At 45.3% G+C, this 18,445-nt stretch overlaps 1 protein-coding gene across 1 annotated transcript in view; it reads right to left on the bottom strand.

Moving 5' to 3' along the window:
- Positions 1-18,445, bottom strand: part of LOC144115548 (nose resistant to fluoxetine protein 6-like) — a 247,788-nt gene that overhangs the window by 70,376 nt on the left and 158,967 nt on the right. The window contains exons 3-4 of the mRNA XM_077649975.1: positions 13,357-13,471; positions 8,716-8,806 (exon numbers count right to left, since the gene is read on the bottom strand). Coding sequence (XP_077506101.1) covers positions 8,716-8,806; positions 13,357-13,471 — 206 coding nt within the window. The remainder of the gene's footprint in view (positions 1-8,715; positions 8,807-13,356; positions 13,472-18,445) is intronic.

Here is an 18,445-nt window from a genome sequence, read left to right as displayed (position 1 = left end):
TCCAATTGTGCTTCAACTTTTGCCGCGAAAATAAAAAAAATGGTATGCTTATATTTAGACCTACAACTTATCTATGGGCAGTACCTATAACTCCGATATCTTATTCGGTATTCACCTCTTCCCTGATGTATGCGCCTTGTTTCTTGGGGACACCACCAAGATTAAGGTTTTCTTTTATTTCCAACTTAGCGGTCACTGACTACGGGCCTTCAGAAGAAAAAAAAATGTGAAAAATAGGCACGTCTCTACAATTGCATAGTAGTAAGTTAAGCTATAGGAACGCTAGGAATCGTAAATCGTCTTCTGATTCATTTTTTTTTTTCTGTGGCGATCGATGTGGCTGACTAACACCAGGCTGATTGCTCACGAATGAAGATCTGTGCAGCCTACGGATGTGAACTTCAGCTCACTGCATTTTAAATTTCGAAATCGAAATGCCGGTGGGATGCTTTTCTGGGCTTCTTTTATCTTCATTCTTTATTTATCGTTGCTGCCACGCGGTATTAATGTTCTCTCTTAGCCAGTCTAGACACGACGAGATGTTCTGGAACATCTGTGGCCCCGTGCCACAGCTTTTATAACGTTCGTGATTGCTGACGGCATTGCAGGCGCAATATCTTGTAAGTTTGCGCTCATCTTCAAACAGAGCGCGGCCGTGAATAATTATCGTTCTCATCGCGACGACCGCCGAATACCCCGGCTGCTAGGCCCACCGCTGAGTTGTTTTCTGTTTGTTGGCAGAAGTTTGACCTGCACTAGTAAGAAATTTCCTGTCGAAGTTTTCCTGCTTATTGCGCCGCCACGTGACAATATTTCAGCTTTGCGACGGCCTTATGTGTCACACGCAGACGGTTGTGCGCTGAGAACAGTCCACAGATACTGCTGAAGGCGTACTACCGCGGTTCATAAAAATCAAACAGAACAGGAACTTTCTATCTAATATTTTACATCATGAGAATAGCACGGGGAAAACCCCACGTTACTTTGACCGCGTTGCGATGAGTACGATTATAGCTGGCTATTCCTCAGTGCCCGACACTGGGACTAATAAAGGTGGCTTTTTTCAGCAGGTCATAGGGTTTTGTATAGCAACAATTGGTTCCGACATGCGTGCGCATCCCTTGTGCCATTTTTCTTGAGTGTTGAGAAACTGATATGCTGCATTCTTGTCGATGTGCACAACCCTTTTTAAAAAGTTGCAGAAAACGAGACAGACGGATCAGCAAGATCTATTTACGATCGCCATCTAGTTTGGCATTTTCCCTGAATCGACGGCTTTTTTAGACGTGCGATTTGAATGAAAAAGAGCTAAAGTGAGTCATTATAATGAAAAAAATTCTCATTCTTGTTGGTACTTCATATTACAAGAATTAAAATTATAGTTCATTTCTGGCTGCGTTTAAAATTGAGCTTCATGTTCTCTATACCGTCCCTTTTTTTCCCAGCAATCTGTCGCGAAATGCGGGCCTCTACAGTATATAACGCTCGGATATGCCTGGGTAACGAAATAGCCAATGCCACTGTAGAGATGGTTGAGATTGTGCCGAATAAATCATGCACACAGCTGCAATTTAATCACGCACACAAGCGGAAATTTTAACACGCAGGGGTGACGACTCCAGAATTCATGTCCGCTTATAAACTGACACTGCCCCGGTACATGATAGGCCTCCCGTTGCGCCATTATATATTACATTTAAATTAGAGCAACTTAACACGACCAAGGGTGCAGTAACAAGGGCTGAGGGGGCAAGGGAGGAGACTCGGTCTCCTAGCCAACGTTTCGACAAAAGGACTTGTCTTTGTCCGGGCTATACCCAGCAATTCTGGACAAAAGCATTTAACGGGAAACCGTTTATGAACGCAATTTTTTTCGTATAATGTGAAATTTCACCATAATAATCAATACTTCTGCAGATCACCCGAAGGCAGTCTTGTTTTTTTTGTATATTCATGTTTTTGCTATCGTCCAAAAGCTCTGCACATTGGTTTTCTATGGAAGACTTAGTTATGCGATCGCTGGAAACATTCTAAAAGAACGAGTTTGCTGCATATCAGAATAATGGACCATTACCTAAAATATTTCCATAACAGTGTCTTACAATTTTCCAATTTTCCAAATTTTTGCCCGAGAAAGCCAGACTTGAGACGTCCCTTGAAACCACGCGCAAATCCAATTGCCTTTACCTATGGGACGCAAGTGGCGCGCTGAAGAGTTATCTAAGCAGCATACGCTGCTCAGTACTCGTGTCTTGGTGATCTGTGATTTGTGTATCTGTATCACAGTGCAGCACAGCTGGTCAAACGACAGGGCCAAACAATGGGGAGTCCGCGGCCTAGCAATGTTTGCTGCCGCGTGGCGGCACTGCGTGGCGTTTAGGTGACCAGACGCGGCAAATTTGAACGCTGAGGCCGCATTTACACATCACGGATACATGACAAAAGAAAACGGCTTGCGTAGTCATTTCTGTCATTACTCACTGCAGCTGCGTGCCCGTAACGACAAGTGTCTCCACGATGACACCACGACAGATTATTCTGCGAATGAACACAACTACAAAAAAGAGAGAGGCGGGACACGACGTTGTCCCGCCGCTCTCGACAGCGTCGTCGTGTCCCGCCTCTCTCTTCTTTGTCCCGTACTGCGCTAACCTAACCTCAGGCAGCCTTTCGCCTGGCTGACGTGCTTTCGTTCGTGCGTATGCTATTTCATCAGCAATATCTTAGAAGCGCTATTATTGCTCCGGAATTTTTAATAACGCGGATTTGTAGGTAATAAGCATTGTGGTTTCGCACCCCGCAATTCTCTCGAATAGCATCGGATTCCAATACAACGCGTTTGTTTTAATTACCTGCGGCGCGTGTGTTTGGCTGTGATAAACAGTTATTGTGTTGGCTGAGCATTGAATCATTAGAAAATGAAGAGGCCAAAACAAGTAATTTAGAGCGACCCTTCGCATTTGGTTAATTTCATTCGCCTGCTGAAAGCAACCATGGAGGTGAATAATTTATTTTGTACATAACGTGGTTGTAATGTATCGGGCCTTATTACACAACGCGATTTCAAAGTGTCGGTGTCATTTAATACGTTTTATATGCGATATCACATATACCCGAACCTCCTTCGGGTTTATTGTGCGTACAGTATATCCAAGATCACCTGCACATGCTCATAGACATAAATTTTATGTCAAACGTGCCGGGCACTGATTTGATTCTGTGCATTAAAGGCACACGTGTTAATATCGCCATGGACATGCACCACGCGCCAGGCGGACATATGATATGCAGCTGTTCTTGGGTTGGCTTTGGGCTACAAGGAAAAGACCGCTTGGGATTAGTTTTTTTGACGCGCCTTGTCGTGTTCTGTGCAGGCCGGTACGCGAGGTCAATTAAGGCTTCTCCTTTCTAACTTTCTGCATATTTTGTTTTATTACAGGACCCCTTCTTTATTACAGGACTACTTCACTATAGATTGCAATAAAATTCGAGTTGCAAAGCGGTGTTTCTTTTGTTCTGCTGCGCCTCAAAAAAAAAAGAAAACCTAACACAAATTTTCTGGCTTATCACCCACAGTCGCAGTGCAACCCTCTTTTTCTCCGTATTCAAGGTATTAGAGTATTGGTACCGAATATCCTCAGGTTAGAAAGACTGTGTAATCATGCGAATACTGCCGAACAGAGACAAACACATTGAAGCTCTTAACAGTGCGTATTCACTGCACACTCTTAGGGCGCTTGGTGCGCAACGTTTCCAAAAGTATCCGAAAGTTCGCAATCCGCCCATATCTTTCGAACTAGGAAACGAGCCCAATCAGCTGATCACAATATCGTGTCTACTTCAGGCTTACGCTGAATGCTGAAATATACAAAAAAATATTTGTCGCTGTATGACCACCTCTCCGATGAACTGTTCAGAGCAATGAGCTGCGTCAGTAACGCGCGCGTTGTATTTCAACATATAACTTGGTGCGGGCTCGTGCAAGTTAATATCCCTGCCCTTTAAAGTTTACTGACTAACATTGGCCACAAATCTCTTTAAATAACTGGTCCGTGTGTGCATCGAGTGTGGCTTCAGGCGTCCGCGGAATGCACGTAAGAGATCGGCGCGTCGTCTGATAACGCTGCTCCTTAGCCCCCCCCCCCCCCCCCCCCCCCCCCCCCCCGAGGGGGAACGCGTGTAGTCGCTACCTTTAAAGAAATAGAGGAGCCTTATGGCCTTCTAGTAGCTGTGGCCACTTTGTAGTGACAAACATTAATTGACCGCGTCGTAGACCATCGTTGGACTATACCTGTATGCATCAGATCGTGTTCCCTACTCTGGGCCCATTATGACGATGATTACTGTCGGGCCGCCGCGGTGACTGAGTGATTACGGCGCTCGGCTGCCGGCCCGAAAGACGCGGGTTCGATCCCGGCCGCGGCGGTCTAATTTCGATGGAGGCGAAATTCTAGAGGCCCGTATGCTGTGCGATGTCAGCGAACGTGAAAGAACCCCAGGTGGTCGAAACTGCCGGTGCCCTTCACTACTGCGTCCCTCATAACCTGAATCGCTTTGGGACGTTGAACCCTCATAAACCATAAACCATGATTACTGTCCGCCAGTTTGTTGGTACTGAAGTGGAACGTGGAGGTAGTGCCAGAAAATCAGGGGCTGAATCGCCACTGCAGCTCGCAAGTGGTTCGCGCCAGGCACTTGGACCATCGTAACAGCCCAGTGTACATGGTCCAATCCAGTGTACATGCCGTCTAGGGGGCGGGCTGCTAGCAGTATTGGTAATTGCGCTCCTGAGTGGCTAGCACCAGCTGTATTTTCAACTTTAGTCGATGAAATTATGAAAGTGAGTATAGGCGTCTACTCAGTCACGCAAGCTCCCTCTCTTAAACACAGCGCCTGCGGCCGCAGGTCACTTCCTTTGCTCCTCAGCAAAACGCCTTACTACGGTATTTCGCGTGACCAAGGTGAGTTACTAGGTGTATAGAACGCACTACGAAGACTCTCTAAGTCGCGTGGTAGTGCTACGAGCTACGCCGCTATATATTCCCGGGTACGTGGACTGTCCAGGAACCTGTACGCTATGCGTAAGCACAGTGGGGCTGAGAGCCGCGACATGCTGGTTCGCCGACCGCCCACAGCGCTTTCGCCTCCACTTTCTTCTCTGCTTCGTTTCGGGCGTCCTACACCTGCAGATACAATACGCTCGCTGCTACATGGCGAACGTCTGCAATAATCAAAGGCCGCGTTCGATTCAGCACGTGCGTGCTGAGCTAATAACTGACACCACGTCTGCCGCCCCTTGTTGAGGGTTTTGCCTTCTATTTTGGCACATGGAGACTCTGCAAATGCGACTTATTTGTTTTCGATAATGCCCATTATTGTTTTTCTAGGTCTGCACGGAGTGCACACACCCGGACGTCATGCCTTAGTCTTCCCGTACCCGCCTTGAGGACCGTTTCATTCGTTATGCAATATGTTCCTTTGCTGCTTCGGCGTCCCGTGTGCCCGTTTTTATTGGCATTTTCCGCTGAATGCCACTAAACTGTCTACCAGCAATATGTCGGTATATGTCACTTGATATGTCACTTCGTATGTAGTAGTAGTTGTAGTAAGTTGTTCATTAAAATAATAATAAAAAGGAAGGAAAATATTTTTGCTAGCCCCGGCATCTGCCATCGATACTGAAGCACCTGAGCTGGGACAGCGGAAATGAAGGATACCAGCAGGCAGAATGAAGAAATGAAACGAAAGAGGTATGCACGTCAAAGTGAAGCGAAGAATGGGGGAGGGACAAGCGCTGGCATCCCCCGAACTACAAACGCTGCATCCAAGTTTTAGTTTTTGATAAAAAACGATTATGTGGTCCTTTCCAGCGCTATGCTCATGTTTGTCCGGCATTAAAAGGCGCAGTTGTTGCCGAGATAATTGGATTTGAAAACTATCCCATCACTCGATTATTCAACCCCTCGTGACCTCAAGACCGAAAAGGACTCCGCGATCACCATTTGGAGGTGAATGGATATGTTGCATGGCCTCAGAGATCCGTGCTTTGACGTGCCATGACGTATCTCAGTGGCGTCACCTTTTTTCAATTTTTAAACTTTTCTTGCCTGCAGTAGCACTTTTTTCATTAGAAATCGGTGAACTATCGACGCAGGGTAACTTAATTTTTCCTGAGTTTACCTTTAATCGACAAAGAATGACGTAATTATGGGAGAGAAAAAAAATCAAACAGGCAATAGACGCAGCGTTTAAGTCGTGTTCTTACCCGACTTGTGCACTGGCTCGTAACATCTTCATGGTGCAGATTTTTCACTCTGAATGACGTTCCCAAAAATATCCCGCCACCTTGTGGACGACATAGAAGTAACGAGCGTTAGCTGTTTGGTAGCGCAATATATCGTCCATGCGATGTATTACCACGTGATTAGGCTACTTTTCCATACCTCAAGGCGAGCGGGCGCCTACCGTCTTGTGAGCTGCCAAGTGCTGACGTCACGGCCGCTATGTTATGTCAGACCATAACTAAATATTAACCTAATCAGCCGATATTGGTGTCTAACATGTTCTACTCATCGAGCTCGTTACGAATATGCCAGTTAGATCATGACGTTATCGGTTAACAAATTATAAGCAACTAAACATAAGCCTAACCATAATTAAATATTAACTTCATTAGTTAATATTGGTGTCTACCGTGTTCTACTCATCTAGAGGATTCCAAATATATAAATAGTTTTATGATGAACTCATTAATTACTGAGTTATATTCTTATAAGGGATTAAGCACAGTCACGTGACTAGTTATGACGTCACAAAATCAGTGACATCACCAATCAATCACCTATTCGATATGCTAATGACGTAACCAATCGATCACCAATTGGGTTGCTATATCGATTTACTAGGGGGGCCGTCATCTTGAATTCCTCGGTCTTCGAAATTTTCACGCCGAAGGGAGGTGGTAGCAGACCCAAGAAATCGAGGAACGTGATGAATAAGAGCTAAAGCTCTTAAAAAGTCCAAGATGCGAATTTACAGATAGGGAATCATGGATCTTGTATGGCGTTATGCGCAGACTAAATCCATTCTACGCCTAAGCAACGCCTAACCCTTTGCCTCCAAGAAGCCCCTGGTTTGCAACACTCTTGTTATTCATCTCATGTTCACCATTTCGTTAAAACATCATGAACGGAACTAAAACACATGGGACTAACGAATAAATTTTGCACGCCGAATGAAGCCCCATTTATTATTCCTGAGGAAAATTACTCGTTGGAACTCAAGTTTTTGTTATATTGCAAAGGGTGAACAAAAACTGTGTTTATTACCAATATTTTTTACAGTATGCCTCAGCAAATTAGCCAGCTAACCGATTTTTCAGAAAATGTGAGGCTCCGCGCTTCACTGGGTCCACACGCTTCAATTTACCTTCTCCTCGAAGCTATTCCTGTCCTTCGCAGAGTGTTATCAGCTTATACATTAAGGTGAAAAAGTCTACATCTCATGGGATGCTGTATGTAGACGTGTTCAGTTAACAATTTTTTTCACGGCCTTCGTTCTGCTTGAGATTTTCTTACTGACATTACTTTAGTTCGTAACATTTTTGCGCATATTACTGACGCAAATGGCACCACCTCCATTCTGTAAGTGTACAGCAAAATGAAGGTGCGCTTTGGTTTTCTTCCGGCTGCCTTAGGTACCATGTAGCGCGCGCGAGAGGCCCGATCTGCACCAGAAGCTCTCAAGATATATTCAAGGTATTTTCAGTAGAAAACCCGCAGTGTTGGCTCAGTAGCTGATTGGGTCGCGGGTCCAATCCCGGCCGCGGCGGTCGTATTTCGATAGAGGTGAAATAAAAAAAAAAACATGATGTGCTGTAGGATGTGAGCGCACATTAGAAATGCCAGGTGGTCTAAAGTAATCCGGAGCCCTCCCTTCCACTACGGGGCGTCTCACAGTCCATGTGGCGCTTCTGGACGTTAAACCCCACAGTTAACTATTCACCATTTACAGCAGTTGTTTCAGATGGCCTGATCACGTGCTAAACGAGCTCGCTTATGGCCGGGATCTCTAACGTGGTTGGATGTGCTGGGAGTTCAGGAACTAAAAAAGTAATGTTTCTGCGGCTCGACGACATTTGAAGTCAATAGATCCAAAACTGTTTCTTGAGTTCTGCACACACGGGATGGGAATAGTACCTCATGGTAAAGCTTTCTTCAACAAAAACTATAACGGGAGTACGTAATAAAAATTCACTGCATAGCGCACCATCAGGCATTTATATTTCTGCCTGTTTAATTTTTAATTCACCTGTGGAATTTTGTTTCGCCATGGTTGCATCTTCCTGCGGAAACAGTCGACAAAGATATGATCCACTGCTGAAGGGTGTGCAAAAAGTACAGTTAGGCTGCGAAAATACATGTTAATACTAGCCTCTGCGAGTACTGTGGGTCTTTGCAAAAAGGAAACGCCCTCATCTACGGCAAGAATTAGAAAATGAGCGCACAAACACAATGGAAGAGGCCATGCGAATTACAGAGAAAGGATTACGCTCTAAGCCGTTTGAAAAAGGACTCCCGTGAAGGCAACGGCAACATATTCAAATATTGCCGGCTTTCTTTCATTTTTCTCCCCTGTTCCTTTACAGCCAGTGAGCCTATATTCTTATTTCTATAGCCTCCAGAAGTGCGAAGAGCATCGGTACGCAACACTTACACGATGGCCGTCTGGTCCGGGTTCAGCTTCCCGTTCTCGTCTTTCACTTCACAGTTGGAAACCTTGACTTCGAACTCTGCAGACTTGACGACTGCAAGTAGAGAAATAACAAACATTAAGGCATTAAGCGTAAACCGAGGCGTCGTGGACGAAACGGCTCGCAAAGGCGTGCTTTTAAAAACTCTGGTTTTGTATTACCAATTAAAAAATACCAAAGGAGCGCTGGTATATCTGCTTTCATGTTTATTTTTTTAAGGAGCACGTAACGCTGAGGGTCTTTTTAGAAAGGCAAGAGGTTCAATCTTTGTATTAAGTTGCATAAGCGAACGCGGTAAACTGAGGCGCGTCTGGGCCGACACAGCTTCAAAGTATCGTTTCCTCACTCCGGAACAACAGGAAGCGGACCTCGCAGGCGCGTTCCATGGCTACCTTCTTTTTCTCTGTGCTAGGAAACAGTCTCCAATTATTTTCGAAAAAAAGGTACGGCGTGCTATTGCGACAACACGTGCTGCAAGCCGAGACGATGCCTTGCTTGCTTTTGGCAGTGTTCACAGGCGATTGTTAGCAAAGGAAAAACCGATAACTGTGAAGCAACACCTTAAGGACTTCGCAAAGCGAAAGAAGCGAGTACTTTGGCAACAAACGGCAGGGCGTCCGCTGTCTCACGACTAAACTTTATTTGAACAGGCAAAAAATGTACGCCTCTTCCAAGCATTAACAAAATAAGACCGAGCAAAATCGTTCTGTAATAATTAAGCGCTTGTAGTACCTTGCGCAATCAAAAATGGTTGTCGCGACATAAAGGATGTCTAAGTTTATTACGAGCTGTCTTTAGCCAAACCAGTTTTTTTTTTTGGTCGTCTCGCAAACCAGTCACAGAATAGCTTAAAGGGCGACTGAAGCGGCTTTTGAATTCGTAGAGTTTAAAGGGCCCAACGTGTGGAACATACAGGAAAAGCCTGCGAAATCACTTTGCGCTAGCATTTGAAATGGTGGCTTTATCGCCGAATAAAGGTGCGTTGGCGTTCAGACTTTTCTGCAGTGCGCAACGGCAGCAAGATGATGATGATGATGATGATAACAACTTTAATATTCCACCAGATAAGGAGGCCCCCTACTCCCCGACTTCGGCACGCAGGCCTAGAGGACGGGGGCGGGGACCTCCGCGATCACAAGCAGGCAAAGAGGTCTTGAATCTTCGCGGCTTGTGTCGCCAGGCGGATGGCTTGTTGCTGTTGAGCAGAGACCTCGCTCCGCAGCAGGGCTTCCCAGGCTTCTCTACAATTTATGTTTGCTAGCAAGAGGCCCCATCAGTGACGTCACATACGACGGCGCTCCGTTTCTAGCGAAGAAACAACTGTTTCATGGAAGAAAGCCAACTCTGCTGAAGGTGAAGCTTACAAGCACTGTTTGGCGGCATTGGACGACGCACAGCAGCGTGTAGGCGAAGGCAGCGGACATCTGAAATTTCGCCAGAAATGACGTTGTTCTGAGTTCCCCGCACTTCTTTAACGCAGTGAGGAGAAGCCTGAACATCGTCGCGGTTTTAATCGACGATTGCTTCACCATTTGAAATGCTAGCGGAAAAATACTTTGCATTCCTCACCTTAAAGCTTCATAGACTCGAATTCTTAAATAACCTCGAATTCTCGAAAAAACCATTTCAGCTTGCCTTTAACGCCTTCAGTCAGTCCTCAACAATAGAAGAAAGTTATGTAACTGGTGTGGACCTAAGAAAATCTTATCAGATATTTCATTTCATTTCTGAAATTTTCCTCGAACTTTTCAGTGATATCGGCATTGAGTTTCCTTATTTTCGACGCAAGGACGGAAACTAATCAGCAGAGCTAGCCCCTTGACTAACAGCAATTAGTACTTGGCATGTCCTCTAGGAAAAAAGTAATCCACGTGCAACAAAGAAGAAATCAGCACTGCGATTTTTGCCCCTAGTCTCTCGCGAGCATCGCGAGAAGCTCAGAAATGAAGTCGTTCGCAAGTATTCGATAAGTGTTTCGCCACTGGAAAACACGAGCTACGCTACCATGCATTCAGTCAGTTACAAGTGCAGTGATGTTCAATTAGGGGAGTTTACGGTCTGAAATTCGGCATTGAAGGGAAAAGTGAATCGTCACCAGCTGCCAGGAATTTTTACTCTAGCTAAGAAGTAAACAAATTTTTTTGCACTGAATATATTTTGGGTAAATACAAAGATAACAGCCAAAGCAAGGCGCAAACCCGGCTCAATGTGCAGAAAATAAAGGAAGATAATGGTACAATCGCGCTGCTTTTCAACGAAACCCCGAAAATGATTCCGAAGAAAGGCATGTACGACCATCTGCACTCAATACCCCCCCCCCCCCCACACACACACACACACACAACCACCACCACCACCACCACCACCACCATGCAGTCACTTTGCCGATAGCACACTCGCATTATGGATGCTTGGCTATTCGATAAAAGCTGCCGCTTATACGTGCCTCTGTTTACGGTTTTATTGTTCAGGTTGTCTGCCGAACATGAATGCAAGGAAAAGATATGACAGCTTCATCTCAGGTCTTTTAGAGCGATAGCTCTACTAACTGCCAATTACGAGTTTCAGTTCGGGGGCTTATCTGACATTTAATTGACCTTCGGACTTGGCAATTTTGCAGCAACAGCTTTAGGTCAGACGGCGAAAAATACTTTGACTATGGCCAATGCGATGGTGTTCCCAAGTTCGGCCCTGGTCATTACCAACATAGGCCTGCCCCCTCTCAAAGTTTGGCTCACTCCCCACCCCCGAAATTTGACCTCGGATTTGAACGAAAATCGATATCCAGATTAATTTCTCTATAGGGGATACGATAGCGACCTCCAGATTTTACCCGGGCTAAATGGTTAAAACTTGCAACTGAGTACTTAATGTACTTAATCCGAGTACATATAGCAGCCGCAAACAATTTGAGCCAAGGTAAGAAACAGCAAAATCATAGTAAAGGAAGCAAAAAGCTATCCCTCGACCATCGGTGTACCGGAGTTAGACAAGTGTCTTCTTTTTTCGTTGTCGTGTACATGTACTGTCAGCGTGAAATTTTGTGGGATCCCCGTTGCGTGGCGGAAGATGAAAAACTGCACTGCTGTGCCATCTACCGTCACAAAGCGTGGTTTCGAAGCTGACTCACAGCATAGCCGCCCCAGACTTGCCGCGCGCCTCGACAACTCGCCTTGTGATGGCAGAGGCAGCAGCAATGAAGATCCCGCAAACTTTTGCGGCTGTCTGTACATGCATGTACCGCATTTTACGCTCGTCTTGGCGTTGGACCCATATGCAGCAGTTTTCCGGAGACGAATTTCACACAGCGCAGCTGCATCCTTCGTATCCAATAAACTCTGCCCGGTCACCTTAGTCGCATCTTGTAGGTTCAGCAGAGCTTCTCTGCGGCGACGTTGCCAACCTAAATTTTATTGTTTGTATTTGTCGAAGATAAGGTGTTAAACTGCACCACGGATCAACCATATCGGGAGTAAATACGTTTTCATGTTGAACTAACACTAGATTGAGTTGTAATGTCACTTACGGTAATTACGTTCATGGTAGTCTTTTCCATGCTTTTTTCCTTTACTTCCGTTAAAAGTGCATTCTGTTAAGGAGTGCATTCGTTAACAAGTGAAGAAATATATTAAAATAATGCGGAGAAAAGTGAAGGGATTTTCCAGCCTTTGAGGGCGAAAAAGTACTGAAAATGGCAATGCTTTGGGTGAACTAAGGAAACTGTTGGTTCCGACACAGAACATCAATGCACAAGTGGCGAAGTTTATTGCAGCTTTATACGCTGATATCGCTTATCTAAAAGAATTCCATCACTGCTGTTTCCGAATGTTTGCTTCGTTCACTGTTCCTTTTGTATGGAGGCGCTCGCAGTACGACAGAACTATGATCACAGAAGTGTGCCGTCGGGTGAAAAAAAAGTGGTACATGAAACTCGCGGTTGCGTCGCTCACTGCTCTTGTGGCGCCTTTCGGCGGTGACGCCCACCCGGAGCGCCACGCATCGGAGCGAGTGAAATCACATGCCTGTGGATGAAAACGGTCACCTCCTAATCTGTTTTGACAGGAAGTGCTGCTCGAATGCGACACGGCAATCAAGCCAATCCGAAGCGCTAGTATCATACACCACTTTTTCTCTCGAAACGTACATCCTCGAGCTTCGCACAGGCGAGCTTAGTTCCGCGCGCATCGGCCCGCTTATGTGTTCTTACATCACCGGTCCGAAGCATCGCTCGGCAGAAGGAACACTACACAAGCTGGCACGCAACAGGTTAAGTCTTAAGTACGGGCCAAATGCCAAGCACCGCGGCGCGCCGCACGACGGGCGGCGACCCCTGGGAAAACGTGCACACAGCGGGAGTCTCGCGCTACGCTTCGATCCTATACATTCGCAATGTAGGTAGCACGCGTCGAAAGTTGGCGTTGCATTTGCATGACGCGAACACGGGTGCATTGCAGAAGCCAAGACGGGCAGTGCCATCTCGGGCTGCCCCGCGAGGGGGCGTCTCGGTAGAAGCGGAGAGTAGCGCGTTACCCCGCCGGCGCGAACGACAGCTACAGGATGCTGCGCAAAGATGACAACACTGCAAGGTCGCCAAAAGAACTCACGGCTGGCGGCGATGGTCTCGACGTCCTCCCGAGAACAGGTGGAAGGCACGCACACTCCGTAGCGGTACACCAGGAAGTAGAAGAAGTGCATCTTTTCCGCTATCTCGCCAGTGACCTGAGAGTTGGGAGAGGTAATGCAGATGGTATTACCGATCGAAGTACGAATCGATGTTGCCGGCAAAAGAGCTTTCGAATTGGGCTCCCAGTGCTCACACGAAAAACATCGTCGACATTTCAGTTGTTGAAAAAGAAGTTGTATGCTCGGAATGTTTACAACACGCTGTACTCATGAGGCTGTTTTAAATGCTTGAGCGCTTTGCTGTAGTTTCATCTGAATTCTGACTTCCCCAACGCTAGCCAAGTGTAGTTCGTTGGGTAGGACTTTGTATAGTTTTTCACGAAATTGTAGCCATTACAAATCGGAAGGTTAAGAGGGGTAGCCGAAGGTTTTTGCGAGTACTGTGTCACCATTGAAAGTTTCTTCGTTTAGCTGTCTATTATGTCTGTGCACTGGAACGCCAGCCCCACCACTCATTCGCCAGCTTGAAGAAACACTATAGCACAAGCCAATACGCTTCTTTGCCATGTATAAACTTATACGTGAAAGGACTGGGCAAAAAAGCAGTCCCTTGACAGCTTCACTGGCCCACAAGCTCTGTCGTTTTGGCAGCATCAGGAAAAGGGCACATAGGTGCGCACAAAAGAACACACAAAACACACAACTAAAGAAAGCAAGGAAATGACCGTGACATACAGGATAGTGTTGAGTACAACACCTGAATGCCAGGGCAGGAAAACAAAATAAATGTATGTGTAAGTTAGTTTAAGAATAATTCAAAATGGCAGACAGTGCATAACCTAACCAGAACGGGGGCGACTCGTAGAGATGACCGGGACTTCCGAAAGTACTGTCGAATAATGTGGTTTTATTGTAATTGTGCCAGATATCGTAGAACTAGTACTTTAAGGTGGCTGCAGCAGAGTTGGTAGATCAAGGATAGAAAAATCAACGTACAGACAGATGTGGGCAAAGCTGCGTAGGTTAGGTAATTTTCTGGCTCTGTGAATTTAGCAATTATGCGATATCTACCAAATAGATCCAGAATACGGGATTCATATTGGGTATTATAGATGTGCCAAACATCTATTAGTTTAAAATAGTTTCATGTAGATTGCACAAGGTATTTTTTGTATAAATTCACAATATTTAGCTGATAAAAAGTGTGCCTTATGATGAAATTTTCTCTGTAAAACAAAAAAAATTTACAGCATTAATGTTGTTACAGCATTTATTGCTGTAACCTGATTCTTTCTTTATGAGCCCAGTACTGTGACGTCTTGCTCCGAGAGACAACAGTATAAGTGAAAAATAAGTAAACAATAGTTAATTCTACTCAAAAAACAATAACCTGAGATAGTTTCTTTAAAGAAATAAATGAGGCGTTACTTTCAGGCTGTATCGAGAAACAGCACGACACAGACGCAGTTAAAATAGCACCCTCTTTTTGCAACACCGCATTTAATTAGATTTTTTTTTCGTGGGGAAGAAACCTTGTTTTTCAGCCTGAATACTACTATACCGTAGTTCTGTTTTAATTTATAGGCATCAGATTTGAGACCAACCATCTTTCCAGCAATGAGATCGTATTAGAACGTTTTAGAGTTGTACGTGAGATGCTGCTTCGAGCAAAAAAAAAAGTATAATATATATCAGATTTCTCAAGGTATACAGCTGCGTTACTACAAGTCACTGGCTTGTAAGACTATACTTTTTGTCGTGAAGCCTGAATCTTTCCGTGCTCGAGCTTTTCTATTATGCTTTTTCTTTCTTCGCCTTCTGCTTTTATTCCACCTGTCCTTCTTCAAATTTTTATGGAAGTGAACTGAATGCTCTTTTGGGTGATCCCCACGTGTCTTTCTCTATTTTCTTTCTCTCTGTATCACTGTACATGACCTTGAGGCTCGAACACAATTTCACTTGTATGAATAGCAGCGGATAGGAGGCTTCTTTTTCAGCTATATATAACTACGTGAAAGCAGCCAGCATGTAGTCGGCTTACAGATAAAATGAGCCCATTCCTTTTGTGGTGACTTCGCATCATGGTGTTTGGAAGAACTCAGCGAGCTCACAGCTTATATTTGCATGCCATCTATAAAGAAGAATTTTCAGTCGGAAATTATATGTAGTGAGGGTCTGGTACGGTGTGGTGCTGTAAGGTACGGTATGGTCTGGTACGGTACGGTACGGTACAGTACAGTACAGTACACTACGGTGCGGTGTGGAATGGTACGGTGCAGTATGGTATGGTATGGTATGGTATGGTATGATATGATATGATATGATATGATATGATATGATATGATATGATATGATATGATATGATATGGTATGGTATGGTAAGGTACGGAGCGGATGGTATGGTATGGTATGGTATGGTATGGTATGGCATGGTATGGTGTGGTATGGTATGCATGAATCCTCACCTACTGTCTTGTTGATGGTTTTATGGGGATTTCAAGCCGTCAGGAACAGCTTTTTCCCTGTAAACCTGCCAGAATCATTCTGGGAAATAATTGAAATGTTCTAGTATGGTATGTTATTTTATGTTATGGTATGTTATGGCCTGGTATGATATCTAATATGATATATGGTATTGTATGGTATGGTATGGTATTGGTACTAGTATTTAACGTATCGAAGCGGTACGTGGCCTGTAAGAATGCCGTAACGGAGGGCTCCGGACTTACGCGCCACTATACGCTCACGAACGAGTTCTGCCCTCCCTCTTTGCCAAGGGTAGTTCGTTGTATTTTATGAGGAAAGAGAATCTATCTTGCGTCGACAGTTGCGCGAAAATTGAACAGTAGTGTGAAACTCTCACACACATGGTGGATAAAAATGAAAAGTGTTTCAGTGCCATCTTACGCAAGCGTTGCGGAATATCATAGGAAGTCGCCCGGGATACAACTCTCGTCATGGATGATACAATCGTATTTAAGCCTTTGTAACTTGCTGCATTGCGAAGATTGGCAACAGCTATAGCGTGCACAATCGTGTGCATAAAGCTCCGTAGCCGTGTATGTCGCATGAAACTTTGTGCAGCATCTTCAGCAACAAGAGACCTCACACAACATCCCCCTCCCCGTTTCTTTAAGACTAGGCTCCAAGTAGATTCTTTATTGAGATCCAAATAGAGGGGTGAGCAAGAAACAAATGGATCCCAGCTCGTTCCGCACTGTGATTCCAGACGGCGCACTGCATACGTCATCGTACTTTCAGTGACATAGAGGAGAGCGGCCCACTCCCTACCAAGGTCGTCTTTTCACTGATGCGTTCTTCGAGATTCAATGGGCCCTTCGCTCGCAGTCCCAGCGCCCTTGCAAGCCAGTGTTCCTCCCCGTATGTGCGGCTCATTTGCCTCACTGAGCAATGCGAAAAAAACAGGCCTTGAACATTTATTTCTTCTTATTTTTCCACATCTCTCACTGACATGAACAACAGGCGACTTGTGCTAGAATTTTAAGCTCTCGGCTAGGAAGCAATCAAATGCTTGTCCTAGCCTCGTGAACATGACACTCCCCTCTTTGACCTTTGGTTCCTTGCTTTCTTCATTTTTTTCAGTTTCTACTTTCCGTCTTCCCTGCCTCATTTCCTGCTCTGCACAGTTTTTCTTCCTTTTTGTTTTGCGCGAGGTGATTGGGCCTCAGAGTCTGGCCAAGAGCGAACCATTCCTTTCGGGCGACAGTCTTCAGTCACGTTCCAAGCGGCATGCTTTTCCGCCGAGCGCGACTGAGCTGCGGCGAAACTTAACGTCGCACATTGCTCCAAATGCGCCGACACTCGGAGAGCTTTCCTCTTTCCTCCTTCGCTTTGTTTTGTTTTGTTTTTTTGTTTGTTTTCCAAGGGGAAAAGAATGAGGAATGATGTTGAGCGATGAGCGCGACGTTTCTCACTGGAGCGTTGTAGCTGAGAGCGCATCGCTGTCGCTATAGTAAAAAAAAAAAAGAAAAAAAAATACGCGTGGGGAAGAACGCATGCAAACGAGATGCGCATTTTCTTGCGCTTGCCGCGTTTCCGCTTTCCTTTCTTTTTCTAAATTTATTTGTATGCTTTAAATTTCTTTTTCGACTCGTCAAGCTCCTCTCACGCGCGGCATAGCACGATGCTTCATGCCCCCCCCCCTTTCCTCTCGTTTACCCCCTGCCAACGGTCGCATAACGCCGGGTGCCCCGAACGTATATTTCCGCGTTTGCATTTCTCGCGTCGCTCGCATAAAGGCTGTCTTTTCTTTTCATTTTATTCTGTACTGCTCCTCATGAAGTGAACAATCTGAGGGTATTTGAGTTTGCAAGGGTTTGTGCCCATTTTTCTCGTTGCTTTTCTGTTCTGTCCTGCAGCATACATTATTCCCGGCGACATCGATGTATATATGTAGGCAGAAATGTTTTGCGAGCTTGCATTCTTGTTTGCTTTGATCTGGTTCATAGCTGTATTCGTTGCAACAGCGCGAATTCCAGCATATCGCCCATACAAGCATGCGCGGCGGTCATAGGCGTTTCACCGAGTTGCTGCAGTGGCCTTTTGAGAGCGGAGAAGGAGGCAAAAAGAAAAATTAAAAGCCGCTCTTTGCGCATGTGCCCGGGAACAAATGCGTCGTAGCTTGTATACTTAGAACGCATTTCCCTCCCCTACTTTTCTTTTTTTTCTGTTTTTCGAGATAGATGTGATTGGAGAGCTTTTCCTAACTGTATCGCTTTCTTTTCCATACTGCTATTGTTACTTCTTTAGATGCACCTTTGGTGTCCTTTTCGTTAGGTATTTTAGGCGGCCTCCGCAACGCAGGCAAGGCATAAGTATAGGGAACCAATATGCGGAGACAAGTGCAGATGCATAGCGCATGCACCCGTAAAGAAAAATTTTAATAGATTGCGATGGAATAAAAGTCAGAAAAAGAAGTACTTTGTCAGGCAACTGGGCGAGTTTATGCACCCCTCCGCAATGCTAGTTTGGTAGCCGATCAAGAGTACCTTTCCTTCCGCGTCAAAAACGAGGACGGCCGGGCAAAGAGAGAGAGAAAAAAAAAGAAGG

This window comes from Amblyomma americanum, chromosome 1 (assembly GCF_052857255.1).
Source record: "Amblyomma americanum isolate KBUSLIRL-KWMA chromosome 1, ASM5285725v1, whole genome shotgun sequence".
Classification (NCBI taxonomy): Eukaryota; Metazoa; Arthropoda; class Arachnida; order Ixodida; family Ixodidae; genus Amblyomma; species Amblyomma americanum.
The sequence above is the reverse complement of the archived record's forward strand: the minus strand, read 5'-3'. Positions and strand labels throughout refer to the sequence as shown.